This window comes from Littorina saxatilis, linkage group LG5 (assembly GCF_037325665.1).
Source record: "Littorina saxatilis isolate snail1 linkage group LG5, US_GU_Lsax_2.0, whole genome shotgun sequence".
NCBI lineage: Eukaryota > Metazoa > Mollusca > Gastropoda > Littorinimorpha > Littorinidae > Littorina > Littorina saxatilis.
Genome location: NC_090249.1, coordinates 22,344,516 through 22,362,380, shown reverse-complemented (window position 1 = coordinate 22,362,380; position 17,865 = coordinate 22,344,516). Strand labels below are relative to the sequence as shown.

Here is a 17,865-nt window from a genome sequence, read left to right as displayed (position 1 = left end):
GACGGATTTCACAACTTTCTACAGATGAACAATTTTGACGTCACCCCTCCCATAGGGTGACGGATGTCACAACTTCCTGTGTACACAAACTGATGACGTATTTCACAACAAAATGGCGCTGCCCATGGTCAACCTCGAAACTATCCGTATAGAATGGGGGCGTCCTCGCCCCCATAAAAACACCCCGCTATTCCCACCCAACACAGCTTCAACATCCCCCCTTCTACCCCCCCCCCCTCCCCCTCCCCTTCTTCGACTACATCAGCTGCTAAATACAAGGGTGTACCACAGAAGAGACACCGGCGCGCCTTACAAGCCACACACGAAGGACAGACTTTCGTCAACGGCAGTGTCACACCCCTGTTACCTCGTTGAGAGAAAGGGCGGTTTCGCTTTTTGTGCCTCACAGTTTTTCGCTGGTCTCGCGATCGGTGCAACATGTTTTGGTCCGGGGGTTAAGATCATCATTATTTATGGTTCTTTTTTTTCGCATACGGATTTCGTTTTTGAGGAGTTTGGTAGGAGCAGTTGTTTTGCTGTGCTCCTGAAGTGAAGATGGTGCTTTAATGCGGTAAGTGGGTGTGTTGAAATTCTGTTGCTAATTGATATAATCAGAATTGGGTTGCATTGTACAGTATTTGTTTCTACCATTCCTATTTTGTAAGAATTATATTTGAATGTTGCTGTTTCTGTTATTATAATGTTAGTGATGGTGGCAATGTGTCTGCTGCTGTTGTTACTTTGTATTGGTATGTGAAACGTCTTCTAGCTCCTGCCACGGTGTGTGTCTGTGCGTGCGTGCGTGCGTTCGTGTGTCTGTCTTTCTGTCTGTCGGCCTGTCTGTGTATGTGCCTGTCTGCACGCTTGCTTGTCGGCATACCCGAACCGTTGTTGTTGTTGTTGTTGTTGTTGTTGTTGTTGTTGTTGTTGTTGTTGTTGTTGTTCCTACAAGCATTTAAAGGTTGTGTTTTCTATATTTTCTCTCGTATTATAAGCAGGGGCGTGTCACTTTGGATTAGCGACAAAAAAATACACAAATGTTTTAAATTATTGGCGTTTATACTTCGTAAAGACATTTAACATAAAGTCCAAGAATATTTGCATGGTCATAATGTGAACTATGTATTTTACGTACGTTCTGCTTTAACCCCGAGGTTTTACACCAGTGAATGCGAGTACTGTCCCAACACTTTTCGGCTGGAAATATTTATCACTCCGCTTTAGGGCGTATACTCATCTGTCAGTGCTGGCGACAATTATTTTGGACCCGATTTATATAACCCACAGGTATCGTGGTTAACAAGTCCTTTATTTTCTTATTTGAAGGCGAGGTAGTGAATAGGTAGTGTTGGCTTGTCCTTTGTAATGTAATCAGAAAAGAAAGGATAAAAAAAGACAGACGGGAGGGTCGGACGTGAAGAGTCAAGTGATAAACGATTTACAAAACGAAAATAAAGGCAGAAACACGCTAGCACACAAAACAGTGACCTATTTTCGCTGCCTAACAGTAGTTACACACATCTTCAGCTCAGAATGAGCAGGTCATCCCGACAGTCTACGTCAGGCTGTAAAAATGTCTAAACTGATGTACGTTGTTTGCTTGACAGCAAGTAAAGGACCCAGCCAGAGACGAAGACAATCAGTCATGATGAGAGCATGAACTGACGTGTTCTAGTGCAATTTGTCATCTGAGTGACATATCACACACAGCGTAAGCACAGAAAGGGAGAGAGAGAGAGAGAGAGAGAGAGAGAGAGAGAGAGAGAGAGAGAGAGAGAAAGAGAGAGACAGAGAGAGAGACAGAGACAGAAAAAAATAGAGACAGAGACAGAGAAAGAGAGAGACACAGAGAGAGACAGAGAACTCAGAACTCAGAACTTTATTACATAAGGATAAAGGTTTTAAGCTTAGCCTAATCTTCCAACCTGTCCATGGAACATATACAGAGAATAATTGTAAACGAGCATGAACTGACGTGAGAAAGAGAAAGAGAGAGAGAGAGAGAGAGAGAGAGAGAGAGAGAGAGAGAGAGAGAGAGAGGGAGAAGCCGGGAGAGACAAGATGAAACACTAAGAGATACAAACAGATACGAAATAGACAAAGACAGGGACGCAGACAGAAAGATACAGACACAGAAGACGGGGGGTGGGGGGGGGGATAAACAGACAAAGAGTCGCACAGAAACAGAGAGAGGAACGGACAGACAGGACCCAACTGACCTTTGACAAACCGGAGGAGAGAACAGACAGACATGGAAAAAAATAAACAGACAGAGAGACAGGGGCGGACAATCATGTATACCGAATTATACTCTATTCTCAACGACAGGAAGAAAGAGCAAAAGATGCAGACAAATAGGGCCAGAGAAAAAGACCGACTAACATATTCTTTTCTTTGCTTATATGTATGGGTGGGTTTTTTTTCCCCTTGTGTATGAAACAGTGTAATTACAAAGTTAATGTCCTTTTTACATTTAGTCAAGTTTAGACTAAATGTTTTAACATAGAGGGGGAATTGAGACGAGGGTCGTGGTGTATGTGTGTGTGTGTCTGTGCGTGTGTGTGTGTGTGTAGACCGATTCAGACCAAACTACTAGACCGATCATTATGAAATTTGTGACATGAGAGTTTCTGGGAATGATATCCCCGGAAATTTTTTCTTTTTTTCGATAAATACCTTTGATGACGTCATATCCGGCTTTTTTGTAAAAGTTGAGGCGGCACTGTCACACCCTCATTTTTCAATCAAATTGATTGAAATTTTGGCCAAGCAATCTTCGACAAAGGCCGGACTTCGGTATTGCATTTCAGCTTGATGGCTTAAAAATTAATTAATGACTTTGGTCATTAAAAATCTGAAAATTGTAATTAAAATTATTTTTGTATAAAACAATCCAAATTTACGTTCATCTTATTCTACATCATTTCCTGATTCCAAAAACATATAAATATGTTATATTTAGATTAATAACAAGCTCTGAACATTAAAATTATAAAAATTATGATCAAAATTAAATTTCCGAAATCGATTTAAAAACAATTTTATCTTATTCCTTGTCGGTTCCTGATTCCAAAAACATATAGATATGATATGTTTGGATTAAAAACACGCTCAGAAAGTTAAAACGAACAGAGGTACAGAAAAGCGTGCCATGCAGCACAGCGAAACCACTACCGCGCTGAACAGGCTCGTCAGTTTCACTCCGTTATGCACAAGCGGCGGACTACGGTCATTGTGAAAAAATGCAGTGCGTTCAGTTTCATTCTGTGAGTTCCACAGCTTGACTAAATGTAGTAATTTCGCCTTACGCGACTTGTTTAATCTTCTGCTTGTATTGTTTTACGCTTGACTGCTGCCATTTTAGGCCAAGACAACATTTTAGGCCAAGGGCAGAGAATGTCTGCCATGAAAAATGTGTTCACGCCGCATGACCCAACTGACACTGTGTTTGTCATCAGTCACGTCACACTGATGAGACACAGCATGAATAGGGTTGGCACAGCGTAAGGGCGGGTCTGCAAGGAGAGAGAGATAGGGAGAGAGGGAGAGAGAAAGAGTGTGAGAGAAAGAGAGAGAGGGGAGAGAGAGAGAGGGGAAAAGATAGAGGGGGTAGAGAAGGTATAGAATTGAATTGAATTGAATTGAACTTTATTTAACAAGGTTTAAGATTTAAGGCAACGCCCTTTCTTACAATCTGTCCTTGGGACGCACAGACACACAATGATAAAAATTAAAAATTAAAAATTAAAAAGTTAAAAAGTTTACCAACAAAAGGAGGTCAGAAAACTTCAGCACGTGATGATAAAGATGACGATGATGACGATGATGATGATGATGATGATGATGATGATGATGATGATGATGATGATGATGATGATGATGATGATGATGATGATGATGATGATGATGATGATGATGATGATGATGAGGCATGAAGAGCATACATATGTGGTTATTCATAAAATAAAATGCATACTATGCAAGTAATTATAAGTACAAGTTGGTAGCAATCGAACATGTAGCAATAGTACAACAAAAATATGTTCAGAATATACAATGCACAGCATATCTTTGGCGTAATACTAAGTGTGGTAAATCAAAACGCGTTAAACTACTCAGACATTAAGTGTTTTTTTGACACATTTTTTAAAACTTTTTAATGACTTTAGGTGCTTAAAGAATGATGGAAGTGAATTCCAAACTGATGTACCCGAAAAAGCAAGAATTATAAAGGTCAATTCGTGGAATCGGTGGGATCAAGTTGACCGACCCATATCTGTCGGTAGCTTTATTAAATAATGATGTAATGTAAATCGGCACTTTACCGTAATACAATTTATGCATGAAAATGGCTTTGTTTAACTTGAGATGCTTTTCCAGTGGAAGAAAGTTAAGCATTTTTAATTTCATATCTGTTGTTCTCTGTATAGAGAAAGAGAGAGAGGGGAGGGAGAGAGACAGAGAGACAGAGAGAGACGGGAAGACAGACGAATAGACTTATGCAGAGAAAGGCAGACAAAGACAAAAAGATATAGACTGAGTGAAAGAGCGAGAGAGAGAGAGAGAGAGAGAGAGAGTGTGTGTGGGAGAGAGAGAGAGAGAGAGAGAGAGAGAGAGAGAGAGAGAGAGAGGAGAGAGAGAGTGAGAGAAAGAGAGAGAGAGAGACAAAGAGAGAGTGAGAGAAAGTGAGAGAGAGAGAGATAGGGGAGGAGAGACTGGGAGAGAAAATGTGTGAGAGAGAGTGAGAGAGATTGAGAGTGAGAGAGATTGAAAGTGAGAGAGAGAGAGAAAAAGAAATAGGGGATGAGAGAATAAAAGAGAAAGAGAGAGAGAGAGCTTTAGATTAAACATGACATTAACAAGAGGGGATGAGAGAATAAAAGAGAGAGAGAGAATAAAAGAGAGAGAAAAAGTGAGAGAGAAGAGAGAGAGAGAGAGAGAGAGAGAGAGAGAAAGAGAGAGAGAGAGAGAGAGAGAGAGAACTTCGGACTTAACATAACATTAACAAAAACACATTAACACATAACATAGGCTTATACATTCAACTGTCTCAGTACCCCATTTTGTTACAACTGGACTCTCCGTCGCCTCTCATAATTCTTCACAGCGCAATCATGCATAGCCAATTTCCCCTGACAACCATTAGCTGCATGTGAACCACTGAGTGTAAACAAACATACACTAGTCTAAGCAAGGGGGGCTGGCCTATTATTGTAGGATCAAGTAAGAACTGTCGCTGAACTAACATTAATTATCATGATCCATTGGGCCAGTCAGTTTTCCTATTCATTATTCCCACTAACCTTGCCCCCTACAAGACCTGAGCAGACTAACACACCAACATTCTTCTGAGCTGGGAGCAAAATAGGTATGTGCCACCAGCTTCGGACTTAGCCAGAAAACTTGTTACTTCCCATACATGCTTTTTTGTGTGAATTGGACTTAGCGCCTGCCATAACTATAGTCTCATGCAAGTTTACGGGAATATCACCAAGACAATGAATGGTAATATACAAAAGCGAGTTTGCTACTTATGTGAGAGATTTTACATGCTGCGGTTTTTGTATGAGAGTGGGTGTGTGTTACGGTCACTGAAGAATTATGTGTGGTCATGTGAGGTCAGCGTTGGCATTGACGTACGAGTGATTCTGACAAGTATGTGTATGTGTTGAGATATGATGTTTGTATTCTGTCTTTCTTTCTTTCGTTCTTTATGTGACTCTTGTGGCTTTTGTGCTGCACTATGCCGTTAGGAGGAAGATTTGTGACTGTACAAAAAAAGGCCAGTTATTATCAGTTTTGGACATAATTTCTTGAGATATAAAGTTTATTTTCTGCTTTCTTTCTTTCTTTCTTTAATTCTGATGAGGGTGTGTGCTGCAATATGGGCCGTTAGGAGGAAGATTTGTGAATATTTTCAGTTTTGGACATTTTTGTTTACGTTTTTGTTTGTCGTCATGTCCTCTTTCTCTCCTTCTTATGAGACAGGGTTGGGAGCTAATTCTGATGACAGATGATGACAGAGTTTGTTGTAATGTCACGTTTGTCTCCGTGTGCATCTACCTGTTGGGACAAGCTGTCACATTGGACTGTTATGGCATACGTAGACAGATTTTCTTTTTATATTTAGTCAAGTTTTGACTAAATATTTTAACATCGAGGGGGAATCGAAACGAGGGTCGTGGTGTATGTGTGTGTGTATGTGTGTGTGTGTGTGTGTGTGTGCGTGCGTGCGTGCGTGTAGAGCAATTCAGACCAAACTACTGGACCGATCTTTATGAAATTTGACATGAGAGTTTCTGGGTATGATATCCCCATACGTTTTTTTCATTTTTTTGATAAATGTCTTTGATGACGTCATATCCGGCTTTTCGTGAAAGTTGAGGCGGCACTGTCACGCCCTCATTTTTCAACCAAATGGCTTGAAATTTTGGTCAAGTACTCTTCGACGAAGCCCGGGGTTCGGTATTGCATTTCAGCTTGGTGGCTTAAAAATTAATTAATGACTTTGGTCATTAAAAATCTGAAAATTGTAAAAAAAAATAAAAATTTATAAAACGATCCAAATTTACGTTTATCTTATTCTCCATCATTTGCTGATTCCAAAAACATATAAATATGTTATATTCGGATTAAAAACAAGCTCTGAAAATTAAATATATAAAAATTATTATCAAATTTTTTTTTCGAAATCAATTTAAAAACACTTTCATCTTATTTCTTGTCGGTTCCTGATTCCAAAAATATATAGATATGATATGTTTGGATTAAAAACACGCTCAGAAAGTTAAAACGAAGAGAGGTACAGAAAAGCGTGCTATGCAGCATAGCGTAACCACTACCCCGCTCTTCTTGTCAATTTCACTGCCTATGCCGTGAGCGGTGGACCACGAGTATACGGTCTTGCTGCGTTGCATTGCGTTCAGTTTCATTCTGTGAGTTCGACAGCTACTTGACTAAATATTGTATTTTCGCCTTACGCGACTTGTTAAGTTCTCGTTTGTTTATATACAGTCGAAGCTGTCGATAACAACTACCAAAGCGACGAACCAAAAGCGGTCGTTATATAGACAGGCAGTCGCTGTGAAAAAGTGAATTGAGGAAGAAAAACTCGTCTGGGATCCTTCCGAGAGGTAGTTGTGGGCAGGTCGTCGCTTTCGAGAGATGGTCGCAAGGGCAGCTTCGATTGTATTTTTTTGGTTTAAACATCAGTTTATTTTAACAAAAGTTACAATCATGACATGTATACAAAATACAAAGGTAACAGCAACAAGCTAGAAGCTTAGTGTGGTGTTCCTGCATGGAGAGTACAACGTAAGGCGGTAACGACTGAACAATTCGTCTAAATAAACCAAACCTATTAATAACATAATAAACGTTGCATAATCATTATATTTCTTTCTGTTTTTCTTCTTCTTCTTATCCCTTTCGAGAGCTGTGGGCCATCGAGTAGAAATTAAGTGTGTTTCTTGCCCTAGCCCTTCCTGTGTGTCTCTCAGTCTAATTCCTCTTTTTCTTCCAAACGTTGTATGATTCGTTATGTAGGCTGGAGCAACGGTAAGAAACACCAGCAACACGTTTGAATTCGTGCGTTCAAAACCTGTTTGTTTTTGTAAATAAATAACAATGATGACGACCGCAACACGGTGGCCTAGTGGTAAGGCGTCCGCCCAGTGAGCGGGAGGTCGTGGGTTCGAACCCCGGCCGGGTCATACCTAAGACTTTAAAATTGGCAATCTAGTGGCTGCTCCGCCTGGCGTCTGGCATTATGGGGTTAGCGCTAGGACTGGTTGGTCCGGTGTCAGAATAATGTGACTGGGTGAGAGATGAAGCCTGTGCTGCGACTTCTGTCTTGTGTGTGGCGCACATTAAATGTCAAAGCAGCACCGCCCTGATATCACCCTTCGTGATGGACTGGGCGTTAAGCAAACAAACAAACAAACAAACAAACAATGATGACTGGTGGTTCTAGACATTAAAAAGTTGTGTCTAAATACATTGTTTTTTCTAAATATACTGTTGTGTCTTTATACACTTCTGTGTCTAAATATAAGCCTACTGTTGTGTCTAAATACACTATGTTGACTGAATCCACCGATGTGTCTAAATACAGTGTGTTTATTGTTGTTGTTGATTTTTACAGAAACTTTATGTTACTATTTATCTTGTTGACATATTGTGCAAGCAGTTTTGCTCGACTGATGAACAAATAATGTCATGTATTTCGAAGATTATAATTATACATGTCAGGACTAGTGCACATACACGATGCTCTTTTTCTTCGTGCAAACAGGATTATTGCGCAGGACGTACGTGCTACTATTCATCAGCTGACATCTTTTACAATTAATACACTTTCGCTTGACTGATACCCAAAGTGCCTCTTGAATATGACCCAGTGAACAGAAATAACACTTCTGAACGCAAGCGGAATAATTGCGTTGGAGTTTTCCGTCATGCTTGGGAGATATTTGTGTGACTCCGTACATTGGAGAAGGTAGAATTGACATTATGAACATGAAAGAAAACGTTAATAAAGGTTAACGGGTTAGACCTCAATCCACTCGCATGACGCACTGTTATGCACTAAGCTATCTGTTGTTCGGCCTGTCTGTCCGTCTGCGTGCAGGAGTGCGTCCGTCTTTCAGTATGTGTGTGTATTAGACAGGTCTGCCTTCTTATCGGTCTGTCTGTTGATGCGTATGTCGGATGTTGTGTGCGTGCGCATGGGGTGTATGTGGGTTGGTGGTATGCGAGCGTACATGGGAGTCTCTCTCTCTCTCTCTCTCTCTCTCTCTCTCTCTCTCTCTCTCTCTCTCTCTCTCTCTCTCTCTATCTCTCTCTCTCTCTCTCACACACACACACACACACATACACGGTCAAACACACACCCACACACACACACACACACACACACACACACACACACACACACACACACACACACACACACACACACACAAACACACACTTGTGGGAAGCCAACTTAAAAGGTACAACATTATCTGAAACTGTGCGTAGGGGTACAGAGTTGTAAGAAAAGTAACCGGTTCAATTTGCCTCATTTCTTTAAAAACAAAACTATTTGCCTCATAGCTGTGACCCTGTGGAGTCCAAATAGCTCAAAATGTACACTGAAACCAGTAACATGTTCACAAAGCGACGCTTTTCAGCTCGTAACTCGTGAGTTCTTGACAAACTGTGTCACCGTGTATGCCGTCTGTGATAAACAATACAGGAACGTTTTTCGGTTTCAGATTCATCCTGACCTTGCCACCGGCATCACCAACTTTGACCCAAGTTTCGAAAGTTCCCGGCTGACACACGTCCTGCCAACGTCCTGAGTAACAACTTTAGTCTGCTGCAGCCTCGACCTGCGAGCCTTCTTGACGAACGAAACAACACGGTGTTTTCACTACAGCTTCAGCGTTTTGTTGGATTTAACGTTCGGTGGCGCCAATATAAAAGGCATCCGGAGTTTGCCTGAACAAAACTGGACAGCTCCCATTTCTGAGCCTTCTTTTTCCCCATTGACGGTTGTGTACATTTGGAAACAAACCTGCAGACAATCCTATCTCTTTGATATTACCTACCCTTTAGCTTGCTTGCACCGACTCCAGATTATTCAGAGTACAACTAAGGAAACTGAATTTTGAATTAAAAAAGCACCTTTGACATTAAAACTCTGAAACAGACCATCTGTGACATAGCACGTCGTTTTAATGAATTCATTTTTAGAGAGTCCGCCTTGGGAAGCGTCTAACTTTGAATAATTGAATCTTGGAGTCGAGAGAATCCTTTTCTGGGATAGCTCTCTTTCGAAAGAGAGATTCTTCAAAAGACACAACTTTTGATAAAGTAGATCGTGGAGTTCATTTCTCCTGTTGCCGGCACCATGTCCATCGTGCCAGCCTATCCGCCGCCTTCACATGAGACGAACCGTCTTCACCGCTGGGCCATGTGGCGCATGACAGTCAACGAAGGCATCATCGACTGCATCAGGGAAGGGGGAACTAACCGGGTGGTCTACCCGGACAACATGACGGCGGACTCTCGTAGCATAGACATAATGGCTTCTACCGAGTCTACGTCCTTCCCCTTCGTCACGGCCGAGCAGATGGACTTCGCCAGGAAGCTCAACTTGAGGGAGAGGTACGGAAATGCACAGGGACTTTCCGAAGACTCCTACTTCATCTTCGGACTCCCGCGCATCAAGGCTAGCAAAGACATCCCGGAAGTGACGTCAACCGGAAACCACAGCGTGTACGGAAGTGTCAGCGACTTCGGAGCGGTCATGGAGCAGAATAATAATCTGCTGACAACCGCTACTACAAGGAATTACATGAACCAACGAAAGTTGGGCGGGGTAGAGAAGATGAATTACTCTGATCGAGGACCTACCTCTGACGGATATTTGCTGGCGTCGCACGATGACGTGGAGGTTCAGAGAATTAACGGTTACAGGGAGGAATGGCGACCCCCTGCCCCTGCTCCCGCCTCACCCGTCCCCCGTCTCAACCTTCACAGCATTCAGGAGGAGTTTAACCACAACACTGGAGAGCTGACAGGCCGATATTCTACTGATCGTACGTACAACACTTCTGGGTACCCGTCTGACCGCATGCCCAACGCTTCTGGGTATCCGTTTGATCGAATGTCCAGCCTTGCTACATACTCGAATGATCGCATGCGCCACGTTTCTGCATATCCGTCTGAAGGCATGCCCAACCATTCTGCATATCGGTCTGATCGCTTGCAAAACGGCACTGCGCCAGACTACGATGGAAGAGAACCGACAGACCGCTCGTTCGATGGCTTCAACGATTCGTCGTTGCCTGCTTTCAACGTGGCTGAGATTGTCCACCGTTTCGATCGCTTACAAGATAGTTCTACCACTCTCGACAACACAAGGGAACCTGCGGAACCTAATATGTCGAACCGTTGGTATGAGAATCAACCCGCTCAGTCTTACAACACAAGGGAAGTAACCGATCGATATTCGCACGTGCGTCCTGACACGAGTTCTGCCCCTTCGTACAGGGAAGCAAATCTGAACTTCACATCTAACCAGCTCAACGCAAGGGAGACAAATGCTCAGGATTACACAAAGAATCTGCCAAGTCCCGGTTCTCCCCCTTACTACAACGGGGACGCAGGCGATCACTACACGTCAAGCTCACAATACAGGCACACGTCACCTCCAAGGGAGACAATTGATCGTCGTCCCTCAAATGTAGCCAGAAACACACGCTACTCGGGAGAGGATGTGTACCCACCTTTCTCCCCTGACAGGGAAGCCGCCAGATATTCTCCCAGATCATCAGGGTATTCCCCTCCTCCCGCTTCACCAAGAAAAAGGGAGCTACCTCCCTTGATAGGCCCTGTCAGACAGAGTTACTCCCCTCCCGCACAAGTTTCTTCTCAGCACAGTAGCCCCCCTTTGCCACCAAATCCTACGAGGGGAGGAGTTGTCTCCCCTGGGTACAGGGACAAGATGCGACCGACGAACATGTTTAGCGATGAAGAGGCTGAGAGGATGAAGAGACAGGCTTACTACGACTGGACGAGCCCCACACAAGAGAAGTACAGACCTGCGTTTCCTAGCCGCTCCATCTACTGAGATCTATAGTTCATTCAGCACAACAAATGTTCCCAGAGATTTAGTGTTCATATCCGTGAAGTGACTACACAACAACAGAACAATGACTAGATAAAGAGATTGTTCACATTGGTACAGTGACTAGATAAAGAGATTGTCAAAATCAGTTCAATGACTAGATAAAGAGATTGTTCACTTCGGTGCAATGACTAGATAAAGAGATTGTCCACATCAGTACAAGGACTATACGATGGATTTCTGCAGTTCCGTACAATGAATGTGCTTAGATATTGTTCCTTCAGCATAGTAGATGTGCCAATGGGCCAAGTTGCAAGAGATTGTGAGTCATTGCCGTACAACCAAACTTCAACAAGATTCTTCACTTTAGTGCAATCCAAGTTCAAAGAGATTGTTTTCATCAGGAAAATTAAGGAGATAGTTCAAATCAGTGCAAGACTGAGGGAGGCGGGGAGAGGGGGGGTGAGAGAGAGGAGGCATTCATACCGCTGTGTAGAGAGACTGCAATATGCGTAAATTAACTTGGTGGACATGATTCTGACGTACAGTCTGTGGTGGTTGATATTCCTGATAATAATTTGGAAGCAGCATACGCGGTGCATTCTGATGATATTATGCAAATGATGGCATTACCTTTAATGATTTTCTTTCACGTAGCTGCGTGACAGACGTTGTTGAGTTCAGTTTGTAGTAGTCGGTCTTCGTTTAAAGTGCTAACTGCCTTTTCATTTTTGAATAGAAAAGAAATATCAGTAATGTGTGCATTTCAAGAACAATAGCTTGCTGCACGCCCATTGCTTTGGTCAATCATAGAGAAGGTATATAATGGTTAAAAGTCACAAATAAAATGGTAAATTGTACCGTTGTTTGCTTGACTTAAGTAACTGTATATGTGCTTCCTACCAATCAGCTGCCAGGAATATTGTTTTTGTTCAATGCTTGAGTTTTCTTGAAGAATTGATAATGGTAATAATAATTATGCTTCGGGATCTATTGAACAATATGTTTTTAAACAAGTCGATTCTGTGCTTGTTTGCGTTCCTATGTGTATGTGTGTGCGGACGTGCGAGCGTGCGTGCCGGTTGTGTGCGTGCAAGCCGGTCGTGCGTGCGTGCGTGCGAGCGTGTGTGCGTGCGAGCCGGTCGTGCATGCGTGCGAGCGTGTGTGTGTGTGTGTGTGTGTTTACCAATCACAAAACCTAACAATCACGAGAACTTCAACCTCGTAGTCTTTGGCGTAAATGGACAGACACAAAATAATAAGTAAATGAACAGAAGATTTTAGGACTTACCTCACTCAGGCGTCGCTCCTTCAAAGCGTGCGCCATGAGAGGGTGGTCCAAGAATTGTCTCAGGAAAGCAGTTATTCACTCCTCAGTCCTGCGCGGAGCGCAGAGCTTTTACCTCTCATTTTGAGGCGAACACGGGTTCAAGAGAGTTGCAGAAAAGAATGAAGTACGGCGAATGATTCTTCTGTACAAGTAAATTTCTAGGAGGTGCTGATAATGTAAAGAACATAATAAAAAGACCCAAAAAATACTGTACTCTCGTGTGAACGAAGAAGACAATACAGAGTTCTAGATAATCGAACGTGTAGCAAAGACCTGAATCAGGCCCTTCAATCAGGGGTGGGCTTATGATATGCTGGGTGATCTTAGAATAACCCTTTTTAGCGGATGAGCGTATGATACGAAGAGCGGGGCACGAGGTGAGTGTCTGCAGAAAAAATGTAATAACTCCTAAAATACTAATTATCCTGCAACCATATTACAGTTGTCAAAACCCGAAATGTAGCGCTACTTATTCACGTTGCTCTTTTTACAAAAAAATGCGTATCTATTGAATAACTATCCAAAACACAAGGCAGGTCGCTGTTTTGTGGTCGGGTGCTCTTATGAAATACCCCCCTGTGCGCTTATGATAGCTTGATTTTTCGGATCGGATGCGCTTATGACTGGTTTTTCGCTGCGCTGCTTAGTTCCCACTTTCTTGCTACCTTGTTGCTACTAAAACGTATACATAGAGAATACTACATGGCTTGCTGTGTCGTACCAGATTGACACGAGTTGTTTTTTTAAATATTGAACTGCGAGCGAAAGCGAGCTGTTCACTATTTGAAAAAGCAACGAGTGTAAATCTGGTACGACACAGCAAGCCATGTAGTATTCTGTTTATCCTACATACTGTACTTACGTGTATTTTACTGAAAATGTCCTGCATTCGAGGCAGCTAAATTGAAGACGCTTGTTTTGGAACCTCGATCTCTTCCAAAGCCTCGTGCAATCTATTACGTCAAAGCAAAGAAACGTCACTCTGAAAGTGTGGCGTGACGTGTTAGTTCTAAAGATTCATCGAGGGTAATTAGCGAGCGCAATTTGTGTTTCTATAATGACGTTTGTCTCGGTGACTTTGGCATCATAAGCAGTGGAAAAACAGGTCCCTGCCAGACTTGCTTGACATGACCTCATTTACATGATATACACACGTGTGATTAGAACGATTATTATCTTACGGGTGTCTCTCTCACGTATGTAGGATTTAAACATTATTTTATTTAGCCCTTTGCTGCGACAAGGTTTGCCGATACCGGCACTTGTCTAGACAGTGACGTCATTCATAGATGACGCCAATCATAAATGACGTTTGTCAAGGGAACTTATGCTTTCAAGTGTTGCTGCTTCCAGTGACAGGAAGGTATTCATAGAGATAATATAGTTCTCTGCTTCACCAAATGTACGACCAATAGTGAGATGTTTTGTGTCTTTTTATACTTCCTACTAATACTGCCGACAAACTAGCCAGAATTGCACTATTGCGCCTAGACAGAAAAAGGGTTAGACAAAAATGCAGCCTCAATGACATCTCTCAATTATTTCACGCTCATTATCCTAGCTAAAACACACACCACTTTCATAAAGAAATGTTGATTTGAAAACAAAAACAATAATAGGGTTTGAGATGCGTTCTGTTTGTAGATGGAGTATTCTGGGATCATGGACGGCAGTGGTATTGACCTGGACATATCTCAGGAGATTCAAGTGGAAACTACCAAGGCTGACCCAGGACCACCCCCAGCCAGCAGCACGCCTGCGAAGCCTGCGAAGAAGGACAGGGGGAAGACTCACCTGTGTACCGCTTGTGGAAACACCTACAAGCACTTGCCAAATCTCCGGCGACATATCAGGGCTACTCACGAAGAGGGTTTCCAGTGTTTCATCCAAAGGCGCTAGTTAGTCAAGTCGCGCTGGAGTCTCACTTGAACGGCCATGAAAAGAAGAAGCCATTCAGCTGTGCTGCCTGTAAGAAGACTTACCAGAGCAGGACCAGTCTTGCACAGCACTCCTGCAGCAGCAAACCACAGAGCTTTCCGTGCGATGAATGCCCCAAAGTGTGCCCATCGAAGAAGGCTTTAACTCAGCACAGGCTGAAGCATGCACCAATGCCAGAGTTTCGGTGCCAGTTTTGTGGCGTGGAGTTCAAGTTCAGACAGGGAAGAGGTTATTCACAAAATAGTTAACCGCACTAGGAGTGTGCTCTTGGGGATGTTTATCGTCATTCTGAGACACTGGCGTAGGCTCTTGAGCCTCTTGATTGCTATTCTGAGATGCTGGAGTAAGCCCAATGGAATTTGGAATTTTATCCACTATTATTTTGTTTTGATCGGTTACAACTATTTTGCAGCCTTTCTCAGCGCACTCTTTTGGTGAAAAATCGAATGTTTTTGTGCATAGCCTCCGCTTGCCTGTCTCCGTGTTAAGCTGAACAAAACAATACCGAAGCTTATGTGCTTCATGTTTATCAACTGTGTGGGTTATGATTTCTTTGAAGATGGAGAACCCTTCTCCACAATGGTAAGGCAAAAAAAAAAATAGTCTGTTTACGGTAACCCGACCGACCCTATTTTTTTCGCGCGACCCTAGACTTGTTTTTGGCATTTGGGGGAAAAAAAAAAAAGAAGTAAAAATATGGTTTTTTGGAGAAAAAAAAATCCCGACCTACCGACCCTATTTTTCTGGCCTATTTTACCGTAAACAGACCTTTTTTTTTGGCCTAACATCTATAATCCATGATCTGTAAAATGAGAACATTTAATTAAGATCATTCAGGTCATCAAGCAAAAAACTAGGCAGCGCAGCGAAAATCCAGTCATAAGCGCATCCGATCCGAAAAATTCAAGCTATCATAAGCGCACAGGGGGTATTTCATAAGAGCACCCGACCACAAATCAGCGACCTGCCTTGTGTTTTGGATAGTTATTCAATAGATACGCATTTTTTTGTAAAATGAGCAACGTGAATAAGTAGCGCTACATTTCGGGTTTTGACAACTGTAATATGGTTGCAGGATAATTAGTATTTTAGGAGTTATTACATTTTTTCTGCAGACACTTACCTCGTGCCCCGCTCTTCGTATCATACGCTCATTCGCTAAAAAGGGTTATTCTAAGATCACCCAGCATATCATAAGCCCACTCCTGATTGAAGGACCTGGAATGCGTACGTGGGCTTTTTACTCGTCCTGAAAGATTTGTGGTTTATTTTTTTTGTTTTGTTGCTTTACTGGTTCTCTATAATGCAAACAGAAAGCTCTCTCTCTCTCTCTCTCTCTCTCTCTCTCTCTCTCTCTCTCTCTCTCTCTCTCTCTCTCTCTCTCTCTCTCTCTCTCTCTCTCTCTCTCTCTCTCTCTCTCTCTCTTCCGTTTTGTTTTGCAATGGCGTTCGTTCTCTACTCGAAAACTTCTCTTCTTCTTCTTCTTCTTTTTCTTTTTCTTCTTCTTCTTCTTTTTCTTTTTCTTCTTCTTCTTCTTCTCGGTGTCTTCTTTGCGGTGTTGTGTTTGATCCTAGTTTTTTTTTAAATAAACAGCCATTGACACTGCTTTCAAAAATCAGCGGATGCATCCACACGCAACAGATGGAAATATCATCATGCAGTCTCTCATTTGCGTGTAAGATATGCGCGTAACCGTACAAACAAGGAAGGAATAAAAAATAATTTGTTTTTCAAAACATCTCGCTTAGATCGTGTGTGTCAAAAGCATTCAAACCCAGGAGCTCGGTTGTGCACGCACGCACGCAGGCACGCGCGCGCGCACGCCATATGAACTCGGGAAAGCCAGATTTCTGCTGGTGACAATAGCATCAAACACAAACGAGACATAATGTGTTTTGACATGTTGGAAAGAAAAGGCTGCTACGCATTGTCACCACGCGTACCCGTAAAACTCGGCCCTTCAAGGCAGTATCTATACACCTTTCAGATTGCACATCCTCGATATTACATACAGAGCGTGTGGGCGCGCCGCGGGCGCGCGTGCGTGCGTGCGTGCGTCCAGTCTGTCTATCCGTCTGCCTGTCACTGTTTTTCTGTCTGTCTGTCTCCGTCTGTCTGCGATTGTCTGTGTTTATGTTCATAAGGGTGGTGCTTCAAACAAGGAAGATCAACAGATAAAGCGGACAAACGTTGACACAGACTCTGAGGCAGACAAGACACGCAGGCAAACACAAAGACGAGCAGAATAACCAAAACAACACCAGATGTCACCATATACGCCTGTAATCATAAGTCAGGATTAAAGGTACATTCCGTCTTGTATAAGGCAATCATGTTCATCATCACCGATCTGTCTTGACTTTTAAGTGGGGGAAGAACATCTTGGTCTTACGCCACAGCCTGACTGTTGCCTGTGCAGAGTGGGAATTTCTAGTTGAATTAATTTCGTAAGTGATACTGATGTCTATTGTAACATTATCAATCAATCAATCAATATGAGGCTTATATCGCGCGTATTCCGTGGGTACAGTTCTAAGCGCAGGGATTTATTTTTTTATTTTTTTTATTTTATACAATTTATATCGCGCACATATTCATTTATTATCTGTAAAACAAATTCATCAAACGGTTACCACTCTGCACAGAAAGCAGCCACTCTGTTGATTTTTGGTATGTGTCCAAGTGAAAAGGGTGCTCTTACTCCGTGTAGAAGCCTGAACAGATCTGTGGCTGTGAACTTGATCGTGTACGCGGGAAGAACAGTGTCTTTATGTTAGTAATTAAACGCCCTTCGCGTCCCCCCCCCCCCCCCCAACAAAACTGAAAACAAATTAAATTGTATACAAGGTGGAAAAAACATTAGCAGATCAACAAGACCGACCGCACAAAGTTTGCCAGTTCGTATGTCGTCACAGCGACGCAATAATATAACGTCAAGAAGGAGTCAATCACCACACCGAAAAGACCTACAGGCAATTCC

General features: G+C 42.6%; 1 protein-coding gene across 1 annotated transcript; it reads left to right on the top strand.

Annotated features, from left to right (window-relative positions):
- The first annotated feature begins 304 nt into the window (after nt 1-304).
- LOC138966579 (uncharacterized) lies at nt 305-12,638 on the top strand. The gene is made up of 2 exons (XM_070338861.1): nt 305-571; nt 9,258-12,638. Exon 2 carries the CDS (start codon nt 9,896-9,898, stop codon nt 11,618-11,620), a length of 1,725 nt encoding a protein of 574 aa, XP_070194962.1. The 5' UTR covers nt 305-571; nt 9,258-9,895; the 3' UTR covers nt 11,621-12,638.
- Nucleotides 12,639-17,865: the final 5,227 nt, after the last annotated feature.

Coding starts and splice junctions, on each gene's coding strand:
- LOC138966579 (XM_070338861.1), top strand. CDS start 9,896: ATGTCCATCGTGCCAGCCTATCCGCCGCCTTCACATGAGACGAACCGT.